General features: G+C 39.3%; 1 protein-coding gene across 1 annotated transcript in view; it reads right to left on the bottom strand.

Moving 5' to 3' along the window:
- SLC24A2 (solute carrier family 24 member 2) overlaps positions 1–25,999 on the bottom strand; it is a 109,276-nt gene that overhangs the window by 36,202 nt on the left and 47,075 nt on the right. The window contains exons 2-3 of the mRNA XM_050913275.1: positions 15,816–15,854; positions 14,616–14,724 (exon numbers count right to left, since the gene is read on the bottom strand). Of these exons, the coding sequence (XP_050769232.1) occupies positions 14,616–14,724; positions 15,816–15,854 (148 nt within the window). The remainder of the gene's footprint in view (positions 1–14,615; positions 14,725–15,815; positions 15,855–25,999) is intronic.

The following is a 25,999-nucleotide window of genomic DNA, read 5'->3' as shown; positions in this document are numbered from 1 at the left end:
TTTTTACACCAGAAGAGAGCAGAGGGTTCCTGGTAATCCTGTCTGACATTCCTGAAGGATTACAACATTTGCCTTATTACCTATTGTTCTCTAATGTGTATGTAGATGCCACACCATATCAAAGTAAACAGAAAGAATAAAGTTGTTAGCCAACAGTGCTACATTATTTGTAATTTCAAATGATACTCGAGACAGCCAGCGTGGCTTCACCAAGGGCAAGTCTTACCTGACCAACCTAGTGGTCTTCTCTGATGGAGCGACTACATCAGTGGACAAGGGAAGAGGTACAGATGTCATCCATCTGGACTTCTGCTGTAAGGCCTTTGACATGGTCCCCCACAACATCCTTCTCTCTAAATTGGAGAGATATGGATTTGATGGATGGACTGTTCAGTGGATGAGGAATTGGTTGGATGGTCACATCCAGAGGGTAGTGGCCAACGGCTCAATGTCCAGATGGAGATGAGTGACAAGTGGTGTCCCTCAGGGGTCCATACTGGGACTAGTACTGTTTAATATCTTCGTAAGTGACATAGACAGTGGGATCGAGTGCACCCTCAGCAAGTTTGCAGACGACACCGAGCTGAGTGGTGCGGTTGACATGCCTGAGGGACGGGATGCCATCCAGAGGGACCTGGACAAGCTCGAGAAGCGGGCCCATAGGAACCTCATGAGGTTCAACAAGGCCAACTGCAAGGTCCTGCACCTGGGTCGGGGCAACCCCAAGTATCAATACAGGCTGGGGGATGAAGGGATTGAGAATAGCCCTGCAGAGAAGGACTTGGGGTTACTGGTGGATGAAAAGCTGAACATGAGCTGGCAATGTGCGCTCGCAGCCCAGAAAGCCAACCATATCCTGGGCTGCATCAAAAGAAAAATGGCCAGCAGGTTGAGGGAGGTGATTGTGCCCCTCTGCTCTGGTGAGACTCCACCTGGAGTACTGCATCCAGCTCTGGAGTCCTCAGCACAGGAAAGACATGGACCTGTTGAAGCGGGTCCAGAGGAGGGCCACAAAAATGATCAGAGGGCTGGAACACCTCTTCTATGAGGGAAGGCTGAGAGAGTTGGGGTTGTTCAGCCTGGAGAAGAGAAGGCTCCAGGGAGACCTTATTGCGGCCTTTCAATACTTAGAGGAGGCTTATAAGAAAGATGGGGACAGACTTTTTAGTAGGACCTGTAGCGATAGGACAAGGGGTAATGGTTTTAAACTAAAAGAGGGTAGATTTAGATTAGATATCAGGAAGACATCTTTTACAATGAGGGTGGTGAAACACTGGAACAGGTTGCCCAGAGAGGTTGTAGATGCCCCATCCCTGGAAACATTCAAGCTCAGGTTGGACAGGGCTTTTAGCAACCTGATCTAGTCGAAGATGGCCCTGCTCATTGCAAGAGGGGTGGACTAACTGACCTTTAAAGGTCCCTTCCAACCCAAACTATTCTATGATTCTATGATTCTATGAAATAATATACCTAATTACTCAGTTTATTTTCAATATTCACTCACTATGTATTGTAGGTAAGGTCTGTGGTGAAATACTCATTTCTGCCTTTAAGTGTAGTGCCCCAGGCCTCCATAGAAGGAAAGTGTAGTCAGTATTTCTCTTTGCTCTCCTGCTACGAAGATCTCAGATACAGACTGCAGTTGTCCCTAGTTGTGTCAGAAATGAGCCTGGCTCAGAGTTTCTCAAAATACTCATAAGATATACAGGTATTTTAGAGATAGTAACCTGCATTGATAAAGGTGTGTATCCCTTAATGACAATTGTGAACTCAGACTCTCAAAACAAAGTACTGCATTGTGGGTTTCTTTGACAAGCATAAGATTTTCACTTTGCATAAAAACCGTATTTGTATGAAAATTCATGTCACACTTCTCCAAGGTAATTAAACAGCTTCGAAGTTGACATATCTTTTATTCAAAACAAAACTGCTAAAGAGAAATCACTGAAGGCAATCCCTGAATTTTTAGTGCAATTCCATTGTTGCATTTACTTGACCTTCCTTGTGTTTGACTGCCACAGTCATGAAGGTGTCAAGGCATAATCCTTTATCAGCATCAGTGGGAGCTTGGCTTAAAAGGAATTGTGAGGCATTCTGGAACAAGCAAATGGAGAGCATATATTTCTCCTGAGTTTTCATACCCATAAATTCAACCTACCAAAAGGCTGAATACATGAGACATAAGGGAGAAGAGAAATGAGAGAGTAAGGGCTCAAAACTGATAACGAAATTGAGAATGAGCATGCAGCCAAGAACTGCAACTTAAAAGCAAGCAAATAATTATTAAAAAGATTGTAAACATGAAGCCTAACCGAGTATTGGAGACAGAACAGAATTTTTGTGCCAGAGGTTGCACACACAATTCTGAAAGTCAGCAAGTTCCCGACAGTCAAAGACGTTAATTTGGTAATCCACTCTTCCCCTTTACATCTTTCTGTGTCCTGGTTTTGGCTGGGACAGAGTTAACTCTCTTCTTAGTAGCTGGTACAGTGCTGTGTTTTGGATTTAGTGTGAGAATGATGTTGATAACACTCTGATGTTTTAGTTGTTGCTAAGTAGCGCTTATCTTAAGCCAAGGACTTTTCAGTTTCCCATGCTCTGCCAGTAAGCAGGTGTGCAAGAAGCTGGGAGGGAGCATAGCCGGGGCAGCTGACCTGAACTAGCCAAAGGGGTATTCCATACCATGGAACGTCATGCCCAGTATATAAACAGGGGGGAGTTGGCCAGGAGGTGCGGATCGCAGCTCAGGAACTAACTGGGCATGGGTCAGTGGGTGGTGAGCAATTGCATTGTGCATCACTGTTTCCCCCCCCCCCCCGCCCCCCTTCCTTTTTTTGTTATATTCCTTTTCATTACTATTATTATTATTATATTTCATTATTACTATTGTTAGTATTATATTTTACTTTAGTTATTAAACTGTTCTTATCTCAACCCACGAGTTTTACTTTCTTTTTCCCTTTCCTCCTCCCCACCTCACTGGGAGGGGGGAGGGGGAAGTGGCTGCGTGGTGCTTAGTTGCTGACTGGGGTTAAACCACGACATTCTGATATGACCTCTGATTTGCACTTACTGTTGTCATCATGTTTAACAGGATCTCCTTTTTTTATTTGCATTTTTTTAAAAGAAGGCTGAGGAGTTAGGCCAGAGGACTTAGAGGAATTCACATTATAACATCAAGGAGGACTAGGTTGTCGTTCCCTAATCTTTACTGTCGTTTCTTCTAGTTGTCATGGTCTTGAGAAAATTCAATTAGATGACCAGAGACTCAACCATAAACAAAAAAAAGGAGGCCACTTCAAAAGTCTTGCTAGATAAGTTGTAGTGGCTATCCAATCTAAATTGGAATCAAAGCTCGATTTGGTTTCATCAATGATGTTAGATTAGGAACAAAGAACTCTCAGTGCTAAAAACTTGTGAAAGATCTAGTGGAGATTAACATTACAGGTGTAAAATCAGAGTCCTAACCTCTAGCAGATCTTTAATAAAAGATAATGCCTTTGTACATAGACTATTTGAGGCAAAACACAAAAAATCCCACCAACTGAAGGATATCAGGCATTGTGAATTTTAAAAAGGAAGAATTCTTTTGAAATAATTTTCTTTCAGTGAATCTCATCTTAATTTTGACTCCCACCTTTTATGAACTCCATAAACCCCTTAACTTTCTCATAGAGTACTTACATCCCATCTGGGATAGACTGGGACTGCTGTAGGAGTTTGTATGTATTATCACTGTAGAATGCAGAGGAAAGAAAACAAATGTTTTAAAAAGCAAAAGACTCCTACTACCTCCAGATAATCCAAACTGTGCAAGTTATAATTAAATGCTGTAGCCCACATTTTTACTTGTGGACCTTCAAGCTGCCAGCTCTTGCAAAATGGAAGCTTTGCCACTGAGCTGATGCAGTGGAAAATACAAAGGGACCTCTTTTGGATCTGAGTAATACAGTAAATAATAATAGTTGCATGCATTTCAGAATTACATCTTTTTGGATTACGCTACTGCCAGTGCTGCTTTATTAATACTCCTAAGTAAATAAAGGAAATCATATAAATGAAAACTTTCAGGTACTTGACCAGTAGACAGTACATTGGGAGTAACTAAATTATGTAATACTTTGTGCATCTGAGCTCTAAAAACACACGTGGTCATCTTTCATCTTGTCTTTAAATTGCAAGCTTTCTATTCCTATTCTCTCTCCTCACGTGTCCTTACTCTGTTTTTTATTGTAGGTGTTTTTGTCCTGATAATAATCTTATTAAAGTTGCCTGCTTTTATGATAATTAGTTTATTGCAATTTTATCAAATTGGAGTATGAATAGAAATATAATTAAAAATTTATACAATCATATCAGTAGAGTTCTGGGCAGCTCAGGATAGTCACAACACTCAAAAGCAAGATCTGCCTATCACTTTGCTGTTAGTGCAGCATTTAAAACAAAGACTGAAAACCCACTATTCTTACAGTCCATACTGTCTAGCAAACCTTCTTGTGGTGACAAAAGGAAATTTGTCAGAGGATCCACAGGGTTTTAAGTGATACGGGTTAAAAAGCAAATATTTTTAAGGAGGTGATTAACAGCATGTTATTAACACACATACGGAAGAGAGAATAAAGTAATTTAAATGACTATTATGTGTCAGACCCTGCTTTTGATATTTTTAGTTTGTTTGTTTGTTTTTTTAATTTAAGAAAAGCATGAAGTTGGTTGTTCCTGAGGGCTTTGTTTCCTTTTCCATCTTCTTTCACTCATAAGTTACCTTTGTGCCATCTGCCACCAAACTCTTGAAGACAGGTGCCATACATTCTCTAGAATGTAATAACACCAAAAGACAACTAACATATAACAGAATTGACCCTACCTGGATCAAATACAATTCCTGTTGACTTTGAAGGGGGTATTTATCTTTGAAGAATTTTCAAATATTCACAAAAATGGGAATTCCAAGATGTAGAAGTGAAAACCTTTTCCTACCGATGATATTGGGAGCTTTACCACTGATTCTGATGGGGTCAGGATTTCACCGAGTGTCTGTGGGGCCAGGCACTGTGGGGTACTGGACACATACAACTCCAACTGCAATAAATTCCAGCTGTTCTGGTTTTCAGCATGTCCCAGGAGAATAATGCAAGGGTAGCATATGTTCCTCTCACTATCCAGTCATAAAATCCAACCGTCCTGCGGAGGATGAAGTCGTCTGCCATGTGTAAACTGTACTAAAGGAAATCTTCCACTTCCAGCTTCAATAGAAAATCCCTCATAGCTACTATTATTCCCTGATCAGTACGGTTTATAAATTATTCATGTTCTTTGTTGTTCATATTTTTAACAAGGAAATTCAGAGTTGGGAAGAAACTTAAAATGAAACTAAAGCTATTAAGCATGGAAATGCATAGTCAGGACAGCTGTACCCTGCTCTGGGATCACGCTTGTCTTTAAATACTCATATCTTCCTTGCACACTCTGTAGGGAATCCCAAGAAGAATATGCTGTCTGAAGAACAGGGCATAGCTGGAAAATATCATGGAGATGAGAGACAAGAATTTTGCCTGCAGTGAGCAGCTTCAGTAGATTCCAGTTAAAAGAATAAAACATGACATGTAGAAATAAATTGTTGCGAAAACTAACATTTACCACAAAACGAACACAAGGATGAAATTTCAGATTTTCAAAAATAAATGAAAAAAAGGCATCAGAAAACTTCCGTTATTTAAAATTTGCTACCTACAAAAAGCAATACTGATTTTAAAGGGAGACCTGTTCTTCAATTTTTAAGTAGCTAGAAGTTCTATCAGTGAAACTAGCAATGAGTGCTGCCTTCTCTCTGTATTTTGGGACCATATGAAGTTAAGCAGACCTGACATTTATTGCTGCAGAGTTTAAGAGCATCAGAACAAAGTGCTACATTTTGCCATTGAACTGCCCATTCTGAAAGAAATTTGTAAGGGTCTCTGTGCGCCCCAAGTTATGTATAACAAAAACATACCCAATTTTTGATACATGTCACTAACTATAGACACATTCTGTGGACAGGATAAAAGTTGCAAGCCCACTCACCCTACAGTCATGGAAGTGCAGCCACTGTCTTTAGAAAAAGCAAGACGAACATCCCCGAAATATAACAAGAATGAAGTGGTCCCTGCATGTATGCTAAATAAACCCACTCAGAAAAATAATTCAGACCTCAAAAGTCTACTTCTTTGGTTGTAGATATACATTTGTGATTGACATTTAGATAAATCAGCTGAGCCAAAACTTCATAATAAAATCCTCTTCATTAGCCTACGATATCATTTTCTCTATGCCAAAAGCACACATCTTTGTAGACAGCTCAGGTTCTACAGCTGTTACAGTGACATTTATATCTTATGTGTGCTACATGGAAGTTTGTAAATTCAACTGCTATCCATTTTTGGCTTTGAAATTTCAAGTAATACTGGGGGAAACAGCTATTTAATTTCTCTCTCTCTCAACTTTCTGACAGATATTAAGAGGGGTATCTAAAATACCATCTCTGCCTTTTTAAATAGATCTGCCCTTAGCTGTACATAACCCACAGTTTCTACTCTACCTATGCTGTTGCTCACTCTGTCAGTGTGGGGAGTTCTACCTACAGTTTCTGAATTCAGTTTGATGTTGGAGATATCTGTAAAAATACTCATCTCATCTATACTAACCATGCAACCTCAGGTACCTAAATTAGGAACACTATTTCTGTGGTCTCTACCATAGCTGAAAGGTAAAGAAAGGGGAAAGGAGGCCTCACTGGAGAGTGATGTGCCTCATCGCTTCAGCAATCTCATTTAGCTGTTTAAAATCTTCCCCGGGAAAAAGCTTTCTTGCTAATGACTGTGCAGAGAACAGCACCACTGAAAGCTGAGCTAGCAATGTGCCCTTGCAGCAAAGGCAGCCAACAGCATCCTTGGCTCCATTAGGCAAAGCACTGCCAGCAGGTCGAGGGAGGTGATACTTTCCCTCCACCCAGTGCTGGTGAGACATATCTGGGTGCTGGGTCCAGTCCTGGGCCACAAAGATCATGAAGGGACTGGAGCATCTCTCATGTGAGCAGAGGCTGAGAGAGCTCGGACTGTTCAGCCTGGAGGAGAGAAGACTTGGGGAGATCTTATCCACATGTATAAATACCTGATGGGAGGGAAAGAAGAAGAGGGAACAAGACTCTCCTCAGAAGTGCCCATTGGCGGGGGAGAGTCAATGGGCACAAATTAAAAACCAGAAAATTCCATCTGGCCACAAGAAAACACTTTTTACTGTGATGATGGTCAAACACTAGGATGGGTTTCCCACAAAGACTGTGGAGTCTCCATTCGTGGAGATACTCAAAACATGACTGGACACAGTCATGGGCAATCCGCTCTAGGTGATCCTGCTTGAGCAGGGGGTTAGACTAGCTGAATTTTGTAATTTAAGAGGTCCCTTCCAACCTACATGAAAAAACCCCAAACCATTCTGTGAAAGCTAGCTGCATAAAGAGGGTATAAGTATCTGCCTTTGTAAGACATGACACTCCATTTTGAAGGTAAGCCTAATTGCCCTTTTTATTGGTTTCCTATCCTCATATCAGACTAAGATACCATGGGATGGAGATAAAGGGAAGACACTAGATTATAACTTACAGCTATTAATTTGTATGTGAGCCTGGCAGGGAGCCCCCATCTTCTCTGGCGGAAGTCCCTTGCAAAAGTTTCAGCCTTCAGCAGAGGAGAAAGCCTAAGTGCTCTGAGCGCCCTGCTCAGAGGGCTGTTTTTGCCTGATGGGCCAGAAGAGGAAGCAAGAACTGTTACACGCTGGGTAAGAGCAAGTGTGCAAGAAGAAGAATGCTGAGCTCCTTTGCAAGCCCATGGGTATGCCTAAAGAACACTCAAGAATGATGAAGGATTTAGAGTAGAGATAGTTAATAACATGCATAATTATTTTTATTAATTTTGTCTAGATTTGCATATTTCCTCATGTTAGATAAAATGGTGTTGTGCTTATAAGCCACTGAAGAATTATTTCTTTCATCTTTGGCATGGTGCTAGGAAGTGCAGTGAAGTCCTGCAGCATACACACACTGGAACTGAGCAAAGTGGAAGTGCTCAGGTTACTTCAGCAATGCAGGAGCTGTGCAATACCCACGAGTTGGTGTAAGCTGAGCTGCCTGGCCTTACTTCTCCAAGGATATAACAAATAAACAGCTTCAGCCAAAAAAAGTTCCCAATGGGAGTGAGCACAGACATGATGGTGCAGCTTACCTAGGCCAAGGGAAGAACAAGAGCACAAGGGTTTTGCAAAATGAGACCAAAGCTGGGAGCCTGCTGAGTGGCCAGGCAGGCGAAGGTTACCCAACCTTTGTCAGCTGTCTTTGGGGTAAGCTGACATTTTTCATGACATCTCAGAAAAGAACACAAGTAGCAGCAGCAAATCAAGCAAAATAGTTTGAGGTGAACAGAAAAGCTGGGAAATTCTTAAGATCAGTATCTAGGAACACAACAGGATCTAGTGAGTAATTATAAAGAATTCACTACTATGTCAAAAACTTTGAGGAACACATCATTCTTTATTTTCCTGAGAAGCATGAATGCAGGTTTCTGTTTTTTCTTTGTCAGAGCAGACAGTGACTGTACTGTATTTTTCTGCATTCAGTGAAGGAAGTGACAGAATTGTCAGCTCAGCTTTATGTAACAGAAGGTTACTTCTCTCACCAATAACATGCACCATATTTATGTTTAAAAAAAAGTAAAGCATATAAGATAAACAACAACTTTTCTGTAGAAGTACATCCTGTAGTTTTCCACTTTGGAAATAGGACTAGAGATGGGAATAGGAGAGAATTGCCAAAGATACCTACTTCTGACTGGGGACTGAGCCATGACAGAGATTTATATCACACTCATTTTCATGCAGAGGATGCCATTTGCATATGAGTTATATCCTTGTCACACGGGAGCAAGGGAGTCAGCATCTAGCTAAATCCTCCCTTTCGGAAGATGTTTTGTTGGCCTGTGGCACCTTATCAGCAGACAGAAAAGGGGTGGCATGATAAGGAAAAGATCTCATTCTTCCTGTACCCTGCTAAAGCTGTGCAAGAAAAGCAAGGTAGCCTCAGGTTGCACTGGTGCTCTGAATCCTCACTTCATCACCGGTATCTTCTCTTTTCAACAGAATACCCATAGGAGCCTCCAGAGAGGAAAACCTCCCTCCACAATCCTGAAGAAATCACTCTTTAAAGCAACCTACAGCTTGTAGGGAGAAGGTAGGCTTACTATTCATGGAAGACATTTTCATACAAAATACTTTCCATGCTTTTCCTTTCCCTCGTCCCACTGCAAAACAACAGCCCTCTTCTATTAAAAAAGTAAAGAGATCTTTGTAAACCCTACACTTTCATAACCTAGGAATGTCCGTTTCAAAACTAGGACAAAGGTATCTGAAGGTACAGGACTCAGAAGAAAAAAAGCCACAAATGATCAATGATTGCCATGATTTATGTTCAACTTGCTTGGATTTTGGATTGGGGCCTGACCAACACAGCAGGTTTGATGATGACATCCTTATTCATACGGGTAACGTTGTTATGAACAGTCCAGCTCACTACTCAGTGAATAAAGGATTGCCAGACCAGCACTTAAGCAGAAGCAAATATGGCACGGGATTTCCTGGGGATTAATGACTGGCTGGGAGTTGATGATAGCCTGATGCAGAGGCAGTCATTAATCTTAATCCTCAGGAAATGATCTGTACCAAGGTCATTATTTCTGTAACAAGATAAAAGCAAACAAAAAACTAATGTCATACAGATATTTATATTTTTAATGAACGATGAGGTTTCAACTGTAATGTAGAGTTCACATCCCATTAACGAATACCCTACACTTCCGCCTGTTAGAGTGGCTGAACTCTTATCTTCTTAGAAGCTTTATGCTGAGACCAGGATTTTGAAAAGGAGAAGCTTTCCTTGTCTTTGACTGTTAAATCCACAGCATGGCCGCACACCTGCCTGAATGCTAAGTGCCAAACATCCAGCAACTCCTACTCATCTCAGATGTTACTCATCTGTCAGAAATGGGCTGAACACTTTGCAAGCCCACTGATTCCAGAGAGTTTACAGGCTGGCTTTCACAAGACAGGCACAAGCCATGGCAAAACCACATTTGTGTGGAAAGGGAAAAGGAAAGACAGGTTCACAAGTGTGTAATTGTATATCAAGATCACTCTGTTTATCTACATTTTGTGGAAAGTAAAAACTTAAGGTCATTTCTCTCTGATTTCATATTTTCCTACTTACAACCAAGTGCATTTTTAAGAGGCTCTCAATTAAAGTAGAGGTTGGTTCTGACTTCACAAATGAATTATTCAGGAGTAAATATGATGAGCTGGTTTTCTATAAATACACTGCATGTTAATGTAACAATAACACTGTGTAGGTCAAGCTGACCTTTAATAGTCACACAGCCTGTTTATACATTCTATACTGCTTATGCTATCGAAAGCACTTAGATGGGACCTGTTTTCTGTCAGCCTTGCAAAGCCCACACAAGTCCATATGACAGAGCAGTGTGCCTTTTCATGCCCCCATTTTCCTTGCAATTATTCAAAAGCATGTAACAGTGAACTTTATTATTGACATAAAGAGAAAGAAAAGCTAGATCTTCCAGCAGCAGTGCAACAACTAGAAAATTTTAGTTCTAACAGCAACATTTAATCTGGAAGCTGTGAAGAGTCAAGCACAGAGCTCCCAGGCTTTACAAGTGCTTTTCCAGAGACTGAAAACCCAGTTCACTTGGCTGTGCCAGCTGCAGGGCTGCCGGCATCTGCTTGGGAAGTGCTTTGACTGATGGACCCAGCAGTCCAGAAGGAGAGCAAGCGCTGAGGAAGCTATCCTATGGGAAGAGGCTGAGAGAAGCTGGGTGCAGTTGAGTGAGATGCAGTATGAGGAAAGGCAAAGGAAGTAAACCGTAGCAAAAGGGGGAAAGGGGAAATGAGAGGGGGAGGAGGACAGAGTGCCTGTGTATGCGTCAGCTTCGATACACACCTTTCACACTTTTTTCCTTTGAGAACAGCACTTTGTAATGTTCTCATATACTGTTCTTTTGCTGCAAATCCAACAAATATGGCTAATGATGCAATGTTTTCGACCTATTGATCTAAGTCGTCATCTGGCAGAAATACTGAGGGGATCTAAGCTGACTAAAATGGGACAGAAAAATGCTCAGAACCTCTTTCTGTTATTCCTTTGAGTCTTATCCATACTTGTATTAAATGATCTGGAAGAAATCCTTTGACCTCACAGGTCGTGCATCAGGTCCATCGTCTTTCATTACATAAGTGCAACAGAGCTAACGTCCTTTGCTTACACAAAACTCTAACACGAATCACTCATTTATTTCTTCATAATGTCTGGGGTTTTTGTGGTAGGAAAGGGTGTGCGGAGAAAGCCACGTGGGCCAGAGAAGGCACCAGGTAATCTTTTACATTTCTACATCCCCCGAAATTATAGGTTTACAGAGCAAAGGACTGCACTTCTCAGACGCTTCTTATAAATACTACTCCTTCTTTTAATTCTTAACAATGAAATGCTATCAGCTTAAAAAATTACTTAGCTAGCATGGTAAAGGTCTCTTAAAGTAAACATGATGCACCAGTTGATTGTTTGATGTTCATTATACACAGGAAGATTAAAACACAAGAACATGGTGAGAGATTGGTAGGTAAAATTCATACAGAGCCAAACAGATAATCAATATTGTATACAGCAGATACCCATATCCGTTATGACACACATTTTTGAACTGAATGTAAGATTCAGGTATAACGCCATCCAAATTTCTTAACTAGTATCACCTACCTTGGCCAGCCACAGTATTTACATCAAACTAAAATACCATTTCTTTTATGGAGGTTTGCAGAATTATCTGAATACAGAATAATGAACATGGACACTTAAAAGCTCAAAATCTCAGGAAACAATATGAGCATTCAGTGGAGATATCCAATACTCCCTGTGTCTGCCTTCCAAACTGCCTGCAGTGCAATAGATCTTGAAAGCCAAGTCTGCCTACAAATGAGGTGGTGCCTCAGCAAAGGTTAATGACCATAATGTGTGACAGAAAAGTGGGTGGATTTTTTTCACATTTCTCCTACACATCTGGGTGTATTTGTAAAAAGCTAAAACCAGAGTTCTACATGCAAAAATATTTATTGAATTTCACTCCTATATTGGCACTTTTGTGCTCTTATTAATTAAAATTTGAATTTTGTGAAGTCAGTAGAAATTTGAAATATTAGCTCCTTTGATATTAACACCTACTTAGATGTCTGCACATACACAGGCTATTTTCCAGTGTCTTCTTGGCCATTTCTTCATGAAAGTTGTGCACCAAAATACAATATTTACTGCAAATGTAGGTAGATTTTTTCTTCCGTTCATAAATTTTAACTCAGTGTGTCAGTTTTAATGAAACGTACAGGTGGTTACTGCCTTGCACTTCCTTAAAGGCCAGAAGACCTTTATATTCCATTTTTTGAAGAATATTAATTCCAGGACAAATATAAGAGTTTAGAGAGGGGGAAAAAAACAAACAAACAGTAAAGTATTATGAGCAAAGAAACCCTGAAGAAAATTTTACTGGAGTATTTTAAATAAGATTTATCCACTGCAACCATCTCTATCAATCCACATTGATCTCAAGTGTTTTACTGACAAAATGAACAGCATTGATTTACTTGATAAACTTAATTATAATACCTAATTTTCAAAAGTGCTGGGCTTCTGTGTCTCCCAAGAAGGATTTCAGATTTCAAAACCCTTTTTCCTGCGCTGTTGTGAAGGGGGAAGCCTCTGGATCACACTACATGGTGCAAGCTTGCTACAGGGGAAGAGCAGTGAGACAAGGTCTGAGCACTGAACAAGCTATGTCTAGGAAACAAGTGAAATAACCTTGAGCACTGGAAAAATACCTGAGAGCTGATCTTATTTCTGAGTCTTTGTTAAGTCCAAATTGAACTCCACTCAACATTTCTAGCTTTTCTGTGGTCTTCAGTCTGTCATAAAGGTTCTGTCCCTGCTAATGAGCTCTTCCCAAGCTGCTTCTGTTCTCTCTTATTTTTAAAAAATATTTGATGAAGTCTATTTACTGCTTCAGATGATTGTTACTTTTGTTTGTTGGCATTATTTGAGACACCACAGGTGCATCCGCAGCCCAAGAGCTTTTCTCTAAGGGAAAAGAGCAGTGCAAAGGATCGTAATGAAAAATCATAATTTTTCATTAAAAAGTGAAAAATTGAGATTGGAAGTCTTTTCTTCTTCTAGCAGAGTGAGAAGCTTGGCTACCAGGTGTGTAAAGATGAGCCTTACTGGGTGCAGCAGTCAGAAAGCCTGCTCACCTGCTGTAGTGATGCAAATAAAGGAAGCCAAACATGTAACTGCAATAAATTTCTTATGTCCTTTTTCGGCATTGAATAGGAATAGAATGGGCACAGTCCGTTGATGACTCCACTCTAACAGGCAACAGACTTTGGCAGTGAATAGTGTAGCATTAACCAAAGAGAGAAGTGATGTGAATCATGATCAGAGTAGAAATAATGGCGTGGAGATTGTAAGGGCTAAAATTGGCTTTGTGTTGACAAAATGAGTGTCAGCTTCAGCTTTTGAAGAGGGAAATGGAAAAGTAGCTTTGCCTTGTCCAAGAGATACAGAGAAAGTTAAAAAGCTGTATGCAATGTTGCAATGAGAAACATAAAGGAACTTAAATGCAAGGAAGTGCTACATATACTTTTTTATCACTGAAGTTTGGAAGGTCTCACTGTCAGTAATATTTTAGGTCTCTTTAGTCCCTCACAATTCCTTCACAAGTGCTATTTCTCAAGACATTTATTAGTACAGTAAGAAAAGTCCTACAGACACACATTCACCAAATAAACACCTGGTTTTGAAATTTTTTGGAAGTCTTCCAGAAGCTGAGATTCAAATTACCCCACAATTGCAAAGCAATTATGGTTTTCCTGCCAACTTCTCAGACCAAAGTAATCATAGTCTTCCTGCTAACTTCTCAAAGAAAAAAAAAATTACACCACACTTGGATAAAGCAAGCAAACTGTTAACTTGCATGTAACACAGAGGGATGTTTGTTGCATTTTTTTCTAACATCAGCGTTAAACCACCCAAAGTCAAACCAGCAGAGTCTCATTCTTTTCTATATTCCATATGACAAATTACCCACCATTTTGGCTTTTTTTTCCTGATGTACTAAAGTCAAAACCAGGAAAGAAAACAAAAAAAACCTCTACAAAAGTACAAGAGAATAGAGTTTTTGTAACTTATAAATTGCTGCTGAAGCCAGAGGTGAAGCAAAACAGTCGTTATGATACACATCAACCAAGTGATCAGTTTTAGTTAGCACCACAATGAACACATTTCCTAAGTTGCAAGTCTTGGTGGGAGTATGTATACCACGCCGTAAGAGTGCAAAACTCTCTCAGAAAATTCAGATATATTCAGAAAAGACTAGTGAAAGCAACAGAAATGCAAAAAATAGTTTCATGGGGAGAAGGGAAAAGGAAAGTATTTGTTTGCTTTTGCAACAGAAAACCCAAAAAATTAATAGGAATACCTTCAGCAAGCGGGTCAAGTGTGTGAATCATGAGCTGGAAGATGCTGTTCCTCATTAGACTGTTGTGGAGAGATGCAGAGCTTCCTCCCCGCTGGAGCCGTGGCTTGGTCTACGAGGAAAAATAATGGAAAGAATTTAGGGGTTTTTTGTTGTTTGTGTGGAAACAGGTCTGAAACACTATGAATTAATCTCACATCTCACTACACAGTGAAACATTTTCAACCATCACCTACAGCAGATTATATTAAATTATACATTGTATTAAACTATACATTGTACTAAACATTGCCATATGTATAGACCATTTCTCTGGAGGGGATGGATCATCAGATTAGTCATTAGTCTTCCAGGCCTCAGGAAAAGAGCAGGGAAAAAAGAATCCTTCTCTGTGAAAACTCTTAAAATGTTAAGAAAATAAAAACCTCGTATTTGCATCAGGAAGAATTCATAATTTGTTTCTTTGTAGAACCTTGTGGCTGAATCCCTGAAGCAAGTTCTCATTTTTATTGCCTCAGTACATTGCAAATACGCATATTATCAAAATTATGGAGACAAAGGGCAGAGAGTACCCTTTTTTAATGGCAAAATCCTAAAGCTCAGAGTGAAACATACTCCTCGTTTTGGTTCAATCCATTAAGTACTGATTGCAAAAACAGATTGTGAGTGTGGTAAGGCAGTGCAGACACCTACAGCAATGGAGCTAACATACAAGCATCTTTTATGTGCTTTTAAAGAAATTTAAAACATATTCTGAGGTTCTTTTCCCCATGCCATTGTCTAGTACAATCATCAATGCATTTAATATATCCCATAGAGTAAGACTGCTTTGTGGATGGCTGTCTGCTTGTTTCGATAAAAAGAATAATCAGAGCCAACAGACTGCTGACTAATAAGACCCTGAAATCCAATTATAGGGAAAGAACAACCCTGAAGAAAATAGTATTTTGCAATAATAGATGGTACGTGGATTCATTTTTGGTGTCATACAAATACTAAATGAAAAATGATAGAAACTGAACAAGAAAATTAATTCACTGCTTTATCTCTGGAAATAAATTATTTAAATTCTATAGCAGCATAGGAGGGGGAAAGAAATCCTAGTAATTTGGAAAAATGCTGATGTGTGCCAAACCAAAGTAAGGCTTGTCTCACCACCCTCCTGAGAAATAAATGCTCAGACACATACTAATTGCTGCCTACCGTCAGTGTTTGGTCATCCTTGTCGCCCGTGTTAGGTGACTGCATGAATGGGAAAAAGAACAAAAAGAAGTGTCAGATGGAGCATGCATAGAATGGAAAGGCAGTAGAACACCACAGATGTCTGATCCTATGAATGCTTGTGATGATAGGTTTTTGAACCTCTTGAATTAAAGCATCTTAGTGATCGAGTAAATCAGAGTAAATTCACACTGCAATGTTGCAAGAGTCTTTTATTCTTGTCAGTTTCTTGGACAGGAACTGTTGTCATTTCAGGGCCTGGCACACAGCAGCTGGGCTGCAGATCACGATGTTCACTTCATACAAATTACGCAGGCAGGCAAACTCCCTGTATGTCAACCAGTTTGAGAGAGTGAGGACTGAAAAACTAAAAGTGATAAGAAACTCAGGATTGACCAACTGTTCAATGACAAGCCTAAAAAGGAGTGGCATTACCTTGGTATTTTGCAGGAAGGGACTAGACAAGGAAATGAAAAAAAGGTGTTTCAGTTTAACCACTCCCAGAAAATGGCCATTTAGCCCAAGCTGGCAGCTCTCGTTAAGGGCAGGCAACATGCTACATACTGGTCTGCCATGAACGAAAACGAGACTCTGGATGGATTTTAAAGGCAATTAATGCTTTCAAGTAAGTGATGTATCCTGGAGATGATTTGTGATTCCTATGTCCTATCCCTAGGCCAACAGCAGCAGAACACATCACCAGGAGACACTACTGAGGGAGAACAGAATTTGCACTGAAAACAAGCAAATGCAAAATTTTGTATCTGATTTGTAGTCCCGAGTTCTGCTTGTTTCTTTAATAGAATTAACACTTCTGTTAAACAGGAACCCAGAACTTTTATCACGGAATATGTTTCCATGACATCTTGGAAGTTGTGTGATAAAGTTGTGTTATTTTTTTACTCATTCTGCTTATCCCGAGGAAGGAAAGTTAACACCAGAATACACGAAATATGAAAGTCCGGTCATCAAGTACTAATTAAAATAGGACACAGTGCAAACTCCAGCTGTCTCACATTCATTCTTATTTGATCATAACACCTTCCCCACAAGCTGGCATAAAAATAATTTCCTCCATCTCAAGGCTCTTGTTTGGTGCATTACATAGAAAACAAATTACGTCGCAACGGTTCTATGGAACAATATCCCCAGTGCAATGAAACCCAGTTTTTGGACACACATCAACACTAACTTTCACGACATGCTTTTTGAGTTAGTGAATTAACCTTGAAGGTTAAGTGGAAGGCAACCAGTTATGAGCAAACACTGATAACAGAGCAGATCCTTTCTGTTCCACAACAAGAAAAAGAATAACCAGAACTGAACTCTTTGTCAAAAATCTAACTCCCTCCAGCTGTGAATATTAAGTTGAAGAAGAGATAATGCGGCAAAGAGAAGATCTTTGTTCTGATAAAGGAACTACCTGTCACCTCTGAAATTAGACTGCCCTCATGTGAGAAATGGTTAGAAAAAAAAGTTTTATGCCTCTTTTGAAGACAACCATCACAGAAAGAACTTTTAACAGAGTGGGAAGAAAAGGGAAGAAGAAGAAAATACGAAATGTGTGTTCTAAAATGTCATTAAAACAGTGGATGCATCTTAGAAAATTTTTGCATAATGTGTAAATATATAGAGAGAGAACATACATACATATGCTCTTTCGGATACAAATCCACACACACAGTTGTAAATCCATGATTTATTTGTGCATACTTTGAGGGACCTTCATGGGAGGGAAAATTTATTTTGCAGCAAAATTTGCAAGAAAGCAAAACAGACAAGCCAGGAAAAGTTCTTGTCTCCAAAGAAGCGATTTAGGACAGTCAAGTCCTAAAGATCAGTGGGTATAGTTACAGAAGTAAAGTTTGTGAGATGTGGATGAGTGTTCAGAACAGGAACTTTAATAAAAGTTTAAAAAATTATTATTTGGGACTTCGAACTTTTGAAGATAGGAAATTTGTTTCTTAATTTTAATACTGAAAGACATGAGAATATATAATTGATAAATCTGAATAATTTGTCATTTCTGCCTGACAAAGGGCTGAAGAATGTAACTTTTCTTACAGCCAAGAGGAGTTGAGAGCATTCAGCATGCCTCAAAAATACTGAGCATGCTCTAGGCTTAATATGAGGGCATTTCTAAAAAAAAAAATTCATGTTGAAGGAAATACTGTGATTTACTTGAAAGGGAATAGGATGAAGCTGCATGAATGTATAAAAACAAGTAGATGATAATTTGTACCATATAATTTAATTTGTAGAAGATAATTATGTTATAAAGAGAAAGAATAATGAAATATACTTTGCATATACATTAAGGAAATAAAAGAAAAGTGAAAAACACATCTGAAATAACTTAATTCTTCGTCAGTACAGAATGGGATATAACACTGTGAAACAGATTTTTTAAATTGTTTTTCCACACCTGATTAGTAATGCAATTGTTTCTGAGCTTAACTTGCCAGTCAAGTTACATCCTAGAAGAAATGTTCAAGATTGGAATATAAATAGAATTTTAAGGCAAAAATGCCTCCATAGTTATAAAAACAGGCATGTAAACAATGGTTTGACATTTTGGTGATACTAAATAGTTATAATGCCTGGATTATCTTCTGGATTAACAATAATAACACCTTAAACTAGTGTTTTAAACTATGGCAGTGAAAAATTCAGTTGTGGTGTTGCTGTTTACATCATGTTTTTCACAGCATTTTGTACCCATTAGGATGGCAAATTGAACTATTTTCCTATAGCTTACAGTGAGTTTTGCATTTACAAGTTCATTGCAATGTAATTTGGGTATCACACACTGCATGGCAAAGTATTCTGAAGTATCATTTTCCCCTTGTAGAAACATTTAGTATTCAGACATTTTATACAACCTTTTAATTTAAGACAACACTTAAAAACTGGTCCAAGGTTAAAATGGTTGTGTTTCTTTGCACTGGGAGTGAATGCTGTATTTTTGGACATACTCAATAGTGATTTCTTTCAAGAAAAGACACATTTTCTGTAAAGATAAGTTTGCTCTTAAATCTTGGCAACTGTTGCATATTAGTTCCCTCAGGATCAGAAAGAGACAAAAATTCCATGCATTACATATATTTCTGAAGGAATTACTAGTAAAAAAATTATCGTTTGCAATTACATGTTATAATTTCTTTAAAACCATGGATTTATTATAGTTCTGCAAAATGAAAACAATGCATTTTAGTATACACTCTTATTCAAAAGTATCTGGGGCACAATTCCTTACTATGTTTTTATCAGAATTATAAAAAGATAAATCATGAGACAGTTCACTAACATTTTTAAACAATTCACCAAAATATTTGTTGGTTCTCCTGTATTCCATGGCAGTACATAAGAGTTTGTCCATCCTCCTGCCTGTATCAGTGATCATGTATTCAAGTTTGCTCCACCTGTGCTAAAAGTCTTAAAACATTTTATCTCAGGACGAATCAAAATAAATGTCTACTTGCTATGAAGAAACAGTCTATGGCATCCTTTTCACACATCTCTCTTTCTCAGTGACGTAAGTCCATCAGTGATTAAGCCTGACATCTTCCTTGCCTTGTTTGGGAATGTATGTTCTTGAGAAACAGGCTCCTGAAGTAATTCATGCAAGAGATGATGCCTCACTAACTACATGGCGAATATCCTCATCCTTTCCTTTAAAATAAAGGGCATCATGACAGTCAAATGAGGAGCAGAATCTACAAAAAGCTTTAGGTATTTGATACAGAATATCCTTGTTAATAAAAGATGGCTAGTAACTTGAATCATCTATTAGATTGTGTATTCCAAAACCAGAGAGAGCTGACTGCCTGCAGCTCCAGGAGTTGCTGCTCTACCTGAAGTTTCCATGTTACAGGTTCAACAGCCTGAAACAATTAGCAAACTGGACTGCCCACTGCCTTCTCCTAACATGAGAAAAGCAGGCTGTCAAACAACAGCAGGTAAAAATGTAACTGGATTTCAACACCCTTTCTACAGCATGGGTTCAGATCTCTTTCCTGCTTGCTAAATCTTTTCCAACTATAGTAACTAAAAAGCTATTATTTTTTTTTAATCAGCTTTTATGGGAATAATGAAAGTTCATGATGGTTCGTGGCTGGCAGCGTGGTGCTGAATGCAATACGGTGTCTCTAATTATTGTAGAATATGACCCCAGATAGGGTTTTGCTAACTTGTCTCGAGATGTTTTATAGTGAAGGACTTCTGCTACTCTCTCTTACACCTGTTTTCAAAAGCAGCATCTGGACTCTGCAATTTTATACCTATCAGTGAGTCACTGCTTGTCAGTTCTGAAGTAAATTACAGATGATAGTTTTCTCGGTGCACAGGGCTCTCTAATCTTTGCAAGACACTTAACACTTAAGGTCTGTGGGTTTTTGTTAGACTGAACTGCAGAAAAACAAGATGCATTTCAAAGGCAGCCAGTGAAGTCAATGTAGTTAACTTAAGAGGGTCTAGATCATTTCTAAAAATCCATATCCTAAGGAGTGCTAGTAATGTACTTGGAATAGAACTGTTCTGCATTTATTTGAAATTATATGATAACTTAGGTTAATGCATAACTAAAATCCAAAGCAACAAACTCAGCTAGACAGATTTCAGAACTAAGCCTAATGAGCTCAGTGAAGGAACAAAAAAATGAAGTAAGGTATTATTTTATCTAGTTGTCTTAATACGTGTATCTTCGGATTTTACCAAACTAGAATCCCTTAGACCTCCTTTCTGTGACTATCCCAAAACAATCCCATGTTATAACCCTTGCTGACTCAGTGGGTAGGCTTTATATGGTTGGTAGGAAGCTGAAAAGTGCAAGTCCTAGTGGTCTCAATATACTTAAACTAAAATTCTTCTAGATAGCCATGGAAATAAAAGTTGATCATCACCACCACATTCTACGGAAGCTCCATCAGGTGCTGCAATGGGGCCAGTACAGCTTACTAACTGAAGGTGATGCATCTCATTACCTGACTCTCTATATTCATTATGTAGAAAGGCTGCAAGCGGCTGTAGGGGAATATTTCTATATTTAAGCTATAGTAAACTGATGATAAGGATTTTAACTTACGTATTACTGCTTAGATGATCATTACCTGAATCCAGACTGTGAACTAACACTGAGTACAGAACCTTGGATCTTATTTAAAACAGAGGAGGAAAAAGCTTTAGTAAGCACCCTGTAGAAAAATAAACTAAAATTCCCTTTCACTTTGCCTGCCGTCTTCCTTCCTTTCACCTTTCTCTTTCCTAAAAGTAAACAGGCAATTCTACCTAAAGAAACAGACTTCTGTATTGTTGAAGAAAATAAATATGATTCACAAGAACCATATCCGAAATTAAATTGAGGTTGTAAGCTCGTTTTACTCAGCAAAACAAAGAATTTATTCAATTAAGCTTGAACTTTCAAAGACACTGAGCTGGACCATCAAATGGGGATACCTGGCTGCATTTACAACTGCTTGTTTACAGGCACCTAGTCTGAAAGTGGTAGCCCTGGGCAAAGCAGAATGGCTTTGTTCATTCAGATCAGCTGCCTCTTTTATGCCCGTCTGTTCATGCAATTACCCAATGTGCATACACATAGTGAATCCTCATAAATGTTCAGAAGAGATGCATCTTAGCTGATTCAAGCACTGACAAATGGATAGTTTAAGGTATCAGTTGCTAAATCACATACTAATGTTAGGTCAACTTATTTAATTCCAGATTTTTATGCATACTATTATATGAAATAGGACTCTTCCAGTCAGTCTGTAGGACCGATCATATGATATTCAGTTATTCAACATGTGTAAGAAAGTCAGAGTCTGCCCCATGTCTCTTACCTTCTCTGAACTAGCTTAAAGTCAGGTATCTTTGGCTTAGGATGGCAATGTAATAGCTCAAGCTTAAAGACTTGATGAGTTTTTAATCACCTTAGTGTCAGAAGTAATTATGCAGTTTTAAGTTGTTCTCTTATCCTCATTTCAAGACTTGTCAATCAAGTCACCTTTTGCTATTTTTTTAAATTATACAAATCGGTACCATAGCTCTGTATGTCTATGTAACTTTTAGGGGGACAGAAGAATCTTTAAAAAAAGAAAACCCCAAACCTAAAGCGAGGTACTTTCAGTGGTCATTAGATACTCATGCACACAAAACATTTGTTCACAAGTGACAGTTTAAGTACTTCAGTATGGATTTACGTGGCTAGCTTTAAAATACCTGGATTTAAAGTGTTTAATATGCTGCTACTTCATCAACAATATTACATGGGAAAACATTAGTGAGTGTTCCAAGATTAAGTTCTCAAAACTTAAAAAATGTCTGAATTAAAATCACCCATGAAACAAGCTGCAGATTCTGGGCAGGGGCTGGGAAGGTTTTCAGCTGAACTCCAACTACACCATAGAGACTACTGACAGGAGATGCCAGCTCTTCATTTCCTACAACTCAATCAAACATGAACGGCTTAGTAGGAAGCCAGCAAAAAAAGCATTTCCTAGGACTTCTGCTTACCTAAATACACAAAGGATCTGCTACAGATTACGGAGGTTTTAGAGTTTGCCTTAAAAATAGTCACAATAATTCCCAGAGAGGAAAGCGTTTGACAAATCTTAGTGCTTGCTGATGCTATGCTGATTTGCAACCACCGGATAAATCTCATTGCAGTAAGTTGGCTGTACATTGCAGAGGATTCATCACAAGGGTGAAAAGGCTGCAGTTTCACTGCCTTTCCGCCTCCAACACCCTGGAGGTCCTGAAGGACGTGGGCAGCTCCAGCTGCAGAGAAGAACCCAGCCTGCACAGCCTGTAGGGAGGAAATGCTGAATCAGTGCATCCTCAGCTGCCCTGGTCACGTCCCCTCTCCACCAAGCTCTGCTCACTTCTCTGTCTTATTTCACAGCTGTCTTTGCCCTTCAGGTGACTTTTTGTCACCAGGATCTCTGCTGACTTTATGCCAGCAGAGCTTGCAGAAACTCACGTTGGATCTAGCTCTCAGGATAGCAACTGCAAGAATGTAATCAAATGTGAGAGAGGCATATAAAATAATGAATGATATTGAGAAAGCTAGCTGAGCATTGCTAATAGTTGATGCTTCCCACAGTGTCAGAAGGGGACAGAGAATAGAAGGTAGAACATTGGCCCTTAAATGAGACAAAGGGAAAGCCTTGGCATGCTGTATCTATCCTGTGGGACTACCTTTTCCATGAAACAGTAATAACATTTAAAGTGGTCTACCTCACACATTTTAAAAAAGAGGGAGCAGGGAGAAAGAAAAGCATCACCAAAACAGTTGGGATGATACTTAAGGTACAAATGTTTCAAATAACTGTGCTTCAAAACATAAAATCCTCATTCACTGGGAGCACACCACCAGCTCTAGGCTGCCAGACTCTGGGTATCAGTTTTACACCAGCCTAATAGGCAAAATCTAGCAGTTGGCTTCCGTTCCTCCATTCCCCCATCTGTAAACTAGGAATAGAGACACTGTTTGTAAAGAACGTCGTTCTAATGAAGAAGGTTGATTGCTTTAGGGGCAGGTTACTGGATACAACTGCCTTCTCTTTAGCAATTAACTGTGCTCTTTGGGTTTTCCATTTTCTACTGAGCACAACATACATGTTCATTGCAATAAGGTACAAAGCAGAACTTTCCTGAGAGCAGCATCTCCAATAGCTATAGGTAAAGGATCAAAATGTACCTCTTGCAATGTTTTGTTAGCTAACAAACATCAAAGTTTTTTTTTTATTTTTGGACTATTTATGTCTCTAACAGGTCTGAGCCTATGGGTTACAAGATTATATGAGAATCAATGCAATCAAAGCACACAAAACACTGGTACTTTTTACATCCAATAGGATGTTAGACTGGTTCTTCAACATTGTAAAACGAAAACCAATGAAATTATGTTGGTTTTATTTTTTTATTCACCCACTAACTGGATTATATTACACTTTCTCAGTTTTAAAATGGGAAACTAGACATTCAGTCTGAGGCAAAATGAAGTACTACTAAAAGCAAATATCTTAATTTTCAATATTTAACTCAACAGTATTTCAGGCTCACTGTCTTTATAACTGACATTGAATACCATCTGCCTCCACATTCATCCTTCAGATAGATAACCATTTTCAGCAATTTTCACCACTGCCTCCTAGGTCTTTCTGATCACTTGAAACATGCAAATATCATCTAAGGGTTTGTCTTATATCTGGCAAGGGTGTAAGAAATCGTAGGGAGAAAAACTGTTAAGAAGAAATAGAGAATTTCTTCCAAAATTCTATCAAACAACCTGCAGGTAAGACACCAGCACTGTACTGCCAGTGAGCCTGAAAGAGCTGTGGACAGAAAAGCAAGTCCGAATTTCCAAATTTCATCTACAACCATAAAGCAAAACAAACTGTTTTCTTCACATTAGGTGAAGAAAAAAAGGACCACATCAGCTTCTATCTTACTCTGATTCCTCCTGCCTTTTAACTATTTTTCTACAACGTTCTGCTTTGCATTAAGAGGAAAGAGAAGATCTGTGGCTCTGAAATCAAGAGCATCCCTGTATGCTGGGATTCTGGAGACCATAAGGCATGTGTTCTGGAGAATCTGCAGCATGCACATGCCAGGCTACTTTTAACACCTTTGGAGCCAAGAGATGAAACTAAGGCAGAAAGACCTGAACAGCACTGTTTCTAAATGCAGAGTTACAACATTAAGAACTTAAATCAGACCTCCCCCATTTTGGCTCTCAGTGTTTGGACACCTCATTTGGGGAATTAGGTCCTACATGGCATAGCAAAGGATAGACAGAAAATCTTTGTGCTCACGTTCCTTCATCAGTCTGATATTTCACACTGACTTTCATACTACTGATTTGTCTTTGCAGCTACGAACCAGACGCCTGCAGGTTATGTTGTGCAGGTTATGTTATGCCTGCTTCTGCGTTGCCACACATAATGCAGAAGCACTGGCTCTGTTGCTCTCCTCTGCAAAGCCTGGTCCTCCCAGAACAGCTTCCTAATATTTAAGGTAAACCTACAGCTCCAAGGAGAATTCCCACTGTGATCAAAGAGAATAAGGCATTAGAGGAAACAGATGCTCTGGAGTTAGGGCGGACTGAATCATGGAAGGGCATAGTAGGAGACCATAGCTACAAGAACGCATGAGAGAGTTCATGGTGAAGTAGCGAGGGTGGCGCCTAAGCAGCTCGTGGCCCTAGCTCAGGCTCATATCTGCCTTCCACCTCTGTTTCCCATTTACAGCCTAGGACAAAAGCATGTCTTCACCTCCAAGCTGCCAGGTGAGCTTCACTGCAAATCATGAGATTTCTCAGAGACTTTTGCGGAGATATGTTATTTTGGACATGAGCCAAAATCACAATCTCCAAGGTCTTTCAATTAGAAAGAGAAACTCACAGTAACTCCATCCATCTTTTATGTAATCCCGTTCCACTAAAAAAACCCTTAAAGTCTGGTTTCTCTAAGCACTGCAGGAGTCACAAGCAGGAGACCATGCCATTACTCTCAGCTGTAAGCCTCCTTTTAGCTAACAGTTGCTCCCAAAATGCTCAGTCTGCCTCTGTCTTTTCCTCTCACGATTTTTCTCCCAGAACCTGTGCTTCTTTCATAATGTCTTGGACTTTCCTGCTGACTTTTCTCCTTCTATCTCTTTGGCAGGCACGTCACACAACGCACATGGGAACCCAGTCCACCATGAACACCTCTGTTCCAGGGACTGGCACACCTCTTTATCTGAGATGGATGCCCCTACTGTTTCAGCTATCTGCTTTCATTAAGAAATGCGATCAAACTATCTGCATTTACCAAGGAGAGGGCTGTTACATCCCACTGGTTTCAATATTGTGCAGCTCCGCTAGGCTTTCTTCAGTGTAAAAGGTACAAGAAATGGAAGGATCAGGGGAAGCCTTTAACAAAAACTACACCCTTGCATTAAGTTAAGTCACCATGACAGAAAGGATATGAAAACAAGACTTAGACTTGCATAGCAAAGCCGGGCCCTCATAATGAAATATACTGGGTGTGAATTCCATTAAAACAAATTCCATTAAAACAAGAATACTTTCTGAGCCTGAGTATAAATACTTGCAGATTATTTAATAGCCAAACTCAGTTTCTGTGGCTACGTTCTAGGCTGGCATGTTTTTGGCTTTAATGACA

The sequence above is a fragment of the Gymnogyps californianus genome, chromosome Z, assembly GCF_018139145.2.
Source record: "Gymnogyps californianus isolate 813 chromosome Z, ASM1813914v2, whole genome shotgun sequence".
NCBI classification, from domain to species: Eukaryota; Metazoa; Chordata; class Aves; order Accipitriformes; family Cathartidae; genus Gymnogyps; species Gymnogyps californianus.
The sequence above is the reverse complement of the archived record's forward strand: the minus strand, read 5'-3'. Positions and strand labels throughout refer to the sequence as shown.